Below are 6491 nucleotides of genomic sequence, written 5' to 3' on the forward strand. Positions count from 1 at the left end.
GTATACATGGAGTGAAAATCTTCACCAACTGAAAGAGTGTATGTTCAACGAATGTATCTCCATATGTTCGTAGTGTGCTATCTCCACATGCATATAGTACTGTAGAGTTTAAGTTAATCATTCTAACCGGTAAAGTGTACTATTCTTATCTGAAAAAAATGTGTCCCGTGCTGTATTATTTAATTCTCGCTCACTTCACCATACCCATCCTATCCATCTCATCTCATCTCAGGAAGTGCTCGTGGACCAATATCGCGTGTCTGCTACACAGCAAGTACGACTCCACTAAGTCCAGCACCTACACGAAAGACGGTACACCCTTTGCCATCCAGTATGGTACAGGTTCACTCGACGGGTTTGTGTCTACGGATGATGTGTCCATTGGCGAGTTCAATATCAAGGGACAGTCCTTTGCTGAGGTATGTGCTTTAAATAGAATAGTACTCTGGAGTTGAGTGGTAATTTCAGGCTCGAACTAAAGTGATCGGAGCCTTAATTATAAATTCACGCTATACATATATCCTCTACGGATGTTATCCCATTAGTGCCCATTGCCCTCGGTTAAAATACACGGTCGTTGTGCGACTTTTTTGGTGTACTGGATTGTAGGCTTTTCATACTCAATTGAACCAACTAGGATAATATTTAACCCACAAGCCCGCACGCACTTAGACTGACCAAGTTGGACTAAGAACCGTACTCCCGACTCACACCCTTCCTCCGCTATATTACAGGCCATTAACGAGCCCGGACTAACCTTTGTGGCTGCCAAGTTCGATGGTATCCTGGGTATGGGCTTCAACAACATCGCCGTGGACCACCTGACACCTGTCTTCGATAACATGGTTGCCCAAAAATTGGTGCAGGAGCCTGTCTTTGCGTTCTGGATGAATCGCAACATCGATCCCTCCAAGGGACAACAGGTGTGTACGTATTACATCGAATGCGTAAGTGAAGTTGGGTGTGTGTGTACAGCTAGTTATCTGTATACAAGACTTTTACAGATTGGTATCTGTATACAAGTGTATAGTTTGTGTATCCGTTTGTTATCCGTTTAACGTGCCCTGGCGATAGATGGTTATACTGTGCAGTTATTTAACGCATGCGAGCGTGTACTTCCATCAGTGGTTGTTTGAATCTGCACTTGCTTTACGGACGCTTTGCCGTTTGCTCGATATGTGTCTCTTCCAGTGTGTCGCAAATATGTCTTGGATGATTTCTGTAATTTTTATATACACTTATGTGGATGTGTATGTACACCACTTCTGGGTTTTAAGGTTTAGGATGTACACTACTTGACCTTCATCAAATGCTTGCCTAATCTTGACAAACCCTACAATCGTCCAGGTTGGTGGCGAGATCACATTCGGTGGGGTAGACTCTTCCCGCTACACCGGAGACTTTCACAAAGTACCTCTCTCTAAAAAGGGCTACTGGCAGTTCAGCATGGAGGGCTTTGAGTCTCAGGGGTATGTTTTCGTACATACATGATATACACATATATATATATTTAGGGCTCCTGACGTGGAGGAATGAGGGCAGTCCTGAGTGGATGCTCTTGGTCTTATTTCATACGCATACATATATCCATACGTGCATGGTACAAGACTCGCATCTGATATATCAGTGTTTCCATGCTCCATCTTCACAAGTGCGGCTGTGTACAGGTCCCCTATCCACCCTGCCAAACCTTCTGACTACCTATTCTTGTCTCAGAAAGAAACCCTACGCACACCCCCAACCTACCCTGTTATCACTCGTCCCTCCCTACACCACCCTAAAACCCTAAAACCCTACACACAGCCAAGAGTTCTGCAAGGACGGATGCGAGGCCATTGCGGATACCGGAACTTCTCTCATTGCCGGACCTCCAGAGGTTGTCAACTCCATTAACACTATGCTAGGAGCAACCCCCATGGGGCCAGTGGCCACACTCGACTGTGACAAGCTCGAGGGACTGCCCGAGGTCTCCTTCACCATCGCTGGCAAGGTATATTGCAATAGGATATGATTATATATATATATATATATATATATATATGTATATATATAGAGATATAGATGTATATATAGATATATAGATATATAGGTATTGATATTGATATTGCTATTGATATAGATATATATAGATATAGTATTACTATTCTTATGATTGCACCACTATTCTTCCCGCAGAAATTCACACTTGGCCCTGAAGACTACGTGGTGAAGATGTCTGCCATGGGACAGACGACTTGTCTCAGTGGTTTCTCTGGCCTAGCCACACCCAACAGCCTGTGGATTCTGGGAGATATCTTCATCGGCAAATGTATGTGTACCATAGTGTGTATCATAAGTGTATATGAAGAACAACCTGCAGGGTATGTTATAGTGTTATCTCATTAAGAGGTAAATGAATAATCACCTGTAGTAACAGCCTATCATTCATATACACTCTGATATAAATAGGGTAAACATACACTACCTCTTAGAGTGTATATGAATGATAGGCTGTTATGTTTTTTACAGTGTATACAACTAGGCATATATGTGGTTCATCTGCTCATGTTTGCAATAGGTTCAGTCAATTGTTTCAGGCTTCGGTTTGTTTAAGTGCCGTGTTTTGGGCCAAGAACTTAGTTGAACATCTCTAGCTAGTGACTGTGCATGTCGATGAAACCCTAAACCCTAAAATTCTCTCATTCTCTCTCAACAGATTACACCGTCTTCGACCAAGGCCGCAGCGAGGTCCGTTTCGCCGAAAGTGTACAGTAATAATCATCTACTATACGTCACCCCAGCTGGCGCAAACTCTGTCGTAAATATCGAGGCATGTCGCAAATGCGGGCTGACTATCAGGATGTGGTTATATATTGTTTTTGTTGTTGTAAAACGCTACTGGAGACAGAAGCTACTACGCGTTCACCGCGCTTGATGCTGCGACTTGCGAGCGTCCTCAAACCAAGAGAGGAAAATATGAATAAAGGAATATGAACCATGATGAGTTTGGATGTCTCCGGAAGTCAGGACCAGTTTGTTCAACCGCATTACTATAAATCTATTCATTGTTCTCCTTCTAGAAGGTCTTGAGGATGTCCTATTTTTGACACAAATAGATGTTCTATTTTAGTACAAAAGGATGTTCTATTTGTAGTACAAATGTATGTTCTTTTTGTAGTACAAGTGAATGTTTATTATTAGTACAAATGTATGTTCTATTTATAGTACATAAGGATGTTCTATTTTTAGGAGGGTAGGGATTGGCGCACGGAACTCTGTGTTGTACCATGCATCGCAATTATAACTTTGTCGAACATTTGTCACTGACAGCACTCGGTATAAAATCCCGTCAAATAATAACCTAGTAGGAGAAACGTACATCCATAACAACCTAGTAGGAGAAACGTACTTCCATAAGAAACTAGTAGGGGTAACGTATGAACAGCACTTTGCCGGTTCTATTTGCTTTATCACTAGATATGCAGTCCATTCAGTAATTTTATATACCATGTAGTACAACATAATTTTGCCAGTACTATTTGCTTTATTACTAAATATGCAGTCCATTCAGTAATTGTCGACTTTTGGTCTGTAGCTCATATACCATGTAGATCGATCTTTATTGTCTACGAATGTTACTATAGATACATAAGTCTATTTCCGTAATTGTCCAATTTTGGTCTGTAGCCGGCTACATACACGGTGTATAGACCGGTTTACTATATATATATATCGTTCATTTCAGCAATTGTCCACTTTTGGTCTGTAGCCTATATACGGTGTAGATCGGCAGACAAAGTCACCGTCATCGACATTGGCCAGATACCTATACCTCTGTCCACTCTCCCCATCCTCAGGCCTATCCTCCCCAGACACTATTGCGTCATCCCCACGCGTTATTTCGTCACCACCAGACGTTATTTCGTCAGCACTTATACTACTCGTATTACCTGCCACATGGGCTGGGCTCCACAGAGAGAAGATCTGTGTCGTGCGGCACTTCTGTGTGTCGGTTGTGTGTTCGGCCGCGGCTTTCACCACTTCTCTTCTGCCTAGGTCGCGGTAGTAGTGGCAATCCCGCACACCCTCTGCTCATAGGGTTTAGTTTTAGGGTTTAATAGGTGCGGTTTATCTAGTGATTGATATCGCATAATGGTACGCTACCACGGACTACACCGGACAACGAACATCTCTGAACTATGCACAAACATGTACGGTACAGACATCCTAGAATTCACCCAAGCTTATGCGAGTGTATTAATGCAACATTAGTCCGAAAGAGTTCGAATTAGTCCGAAGTATGCACAAACATGTACGAAACAACTAGACGTGTTAATAGTCTTATACACTTATTCAAACATAGCACCGCACACAACCACGTCCAGCCTTCGTCTATACCCGCACTCCCTACCTTCGTATGGAGGTCCCAGAACGTCCAGAAACGCTGTATCCGTAACGGCATACAACTCGTGGATGTTGCCTGCATGAGTAATGCACGCAGATGATACAACAGGCAGTCAGAATGCGTTGTGTATGTGGGGGGGGGGCAGGGGGAGGCAATTTGTGTGTGTATTGTCTATATGGGTGAGAGGCAGACAGAGCAGCAACATGCAACACAGCGACACAGCAGAACAAACGTCCCGACGGTGTACACGTGGCACTGGTTGTGGCCCACAAAGGCGTGCGGAGACGAGTAGACAGAGGAGATGTAACGTATACAGACACAGATACGTAAAGTATTATCATGCGGTGTTGAGTTGGAAGCAACGCGTGGTCAGTATAGACCGAGGAGATGTACTATATTAATAAATAGGTACTATGAGATGCAACAGATACATACAGTATTATCATGCGGTGTTGAGTTGGAAGCGGCTAAGCGTGGTCAGTATAAACCGAGGAGATGTACTATATTAATAAATAGGTACTATGAGATGCAACAGATACATACAGTACTATCATGCGGTGTCGAGTTGGAAGCAACGCGTGGTCAGTATAGGCCGAGGAGATGTACTATATTAATAAATAGGTACTGTGAGATGCAACAGATACATACAGTATTATCATGCGGTGTTGAGTTGGAAGTAGCTAAGCGTGGTCAGTATAGACCGAGGAGATGTACTACATTAATAAAGTGGTACTATGAGATGTAACAGATACATACAGTATTATCATGCGGTGTTGAATTGGAAGTAGCTAAGCGTGGTCAGTATAGACCGTACTATATTTATAAATAGGTACTATGAGATGCAACAGATACATACAGTATTATCATGCGGTGTTGAGTTGGAAGCAGCTAAGCGTGGTCAGTATAGACCGAGGAAATGTACTATATTAATAAATAGGTACTATGAGATGCAGCAGATACATACAGTATTATCATGCGGTGTTGAATTGGAAGTAGCTAAGCGTAGTGAGTATTGTGATGAATGTAATAAACTAATAAAGTGGTACTATCCGGTGTTGAGTTGGAAGTAGCTAAGCGTAGTGAGTATTGTGATGAATGTAATATACTAATGAAGTGGTACTATCCGGTGTTGAATTGGAAGTAGCTTAGCGTAGTGAGTATTGTGATGAATGTAATATTCTGATAAAGTGGTACTATCCGGTGTTGAGTTAGAAGTAGCTAAGCGTAGTGAGTATTGTGATGAATGTAATATACTGATAAAGTGGTACTATCCGGTGTTGAGTTGGAAGTAGCTAAGCGGAGTGAGTATTGTGATGAATGTAATATACTAATAAAGTGGTACTATCCGGTGTTGAATTGGAAGTAGCTTAGCGTAGTGAGTACTGTGATGAATGTAATTTGGAAGGTGACAAACGTATTTTAGAACTCCTACCTGAGATTGGCCGTACTATCCTTATGTTGGTGTCGTTATCCAGATTGATATCGCCGTTGATAATATATTCGCCGCCCGCCTCTACACATCGCAGCGGCGGCTCTGTACGCGTTAGAGTAAGTGCAGATAAAAGTTCGGTTTAAGTTGAGTGAGAAAGTGGTCAGCTAAGCAACCTGGACGATTATATTGGACCGGTACAAGGACATGTGGATATAGCTACGGGAAATAAGAGAGAGGTAGAAGATACTGCACTGGAATGTCGTCCAGTAAAAAGTAAACGGTCACCAACTAACTACATACCAAAGCGTGTGAGTAGTGAGCTGTGTAGTTGGTCAACCCGTCCAACGTATATTAAACACACATAGTAATACAAGGTGACAAGTAAGCATTGCATGGTCACTTACTAACTACATACCAAAGCGTGTGAGTAGTGAGCTGTGTAGTTTATCAGTCCGTTCAGTGTCTAGTGTAGTTACGTCGGTGACCCAGGTGAAGGACCGGACGCGTAGGTGGCCATATAACACTTTACTGAGTGCGGGGGAAAGGAAGCCAGCATGTATGAGATGAGTTAATGTGGGACTATATACAGGGATAATTTATATATATATATAAATATATAATATAGATATAGATGAATCTAAAAATAGATGAATCTAAATCTACATCGAAATATCA

The 6491-nt window shown here is 42.3% G+C and overlaps 2 protein-coding genes across 2 annotated transcripts in view; one reads left to right on the forward strand and one right to left on the reverse strand.

The window, feature by feature from the left end:
- SARC_04100 (hypothetical protein) overlaps positions 1 to 3043 on the forward strand; it is a 4193-nt gene extending 1150 nt beyond the window's left edge. Inside the window, exons 2-7 of the mRNA XM_014302095.1 lie at positions 233 to 419; positions 735 to 923; positions 1348 to 1469; positions 1804 to 1990; positions 2176 to 2308; positions 2696 to 3043. Coding sequence (XP_014157570.1) covers positions 233 to 419; positions 735 to 923; positions 1348 to 1469; positions 1804 to 1990; positions 2176 to 2308; positions 2696 to 2754 — 877 coding nt within the window. The 3' untranslated portion in view covers positions 2755 to 3043. The remainder of the gene's footprint in view (positions 1 to 232; positions 420 to 734; positions 924 to 1347; positions 1470 to 1803; positions 1991 to 2175; positions 2309 to 2695) is intronic.
- A 677-nt stretch (positions 3044 to 3720) lies between these two features.
- On the reverse strand, positions 3721 to 6210 carry SARC_04101 (hypothetical protein; the record flags this gene model as incomplete). Its single annotated transcript, XM_014302096.1, has 4 exons — positions 3721 to 4067; positions 4391 to 4459; positions 5817 to 5918; positions 6117 to 6210. The coding sequence occupies 4 exons, from the start codon at positions 6208 to 6210 to the stop codon at positions 3721 to 3723; spliced, it is 612 nt and encodes a 203-aa protein (XP_014157571.1).
- Positions 6211 to 6491: the final 281 nt, after the last annotated feature.

This window comes from Sphaeroforma arctica, assembly GCF_001186125.1.
Source record: "Sphaeroforma arctica JP610 unplaced genomic scaffold supercont1.221, whole genome shotgun sequence".
Classification (NCBI taxonomy): Eukaryota; class Ichthyosporea; order Ichthyophonida; genus Sphaeroforma; species Sphaeroforma arctica.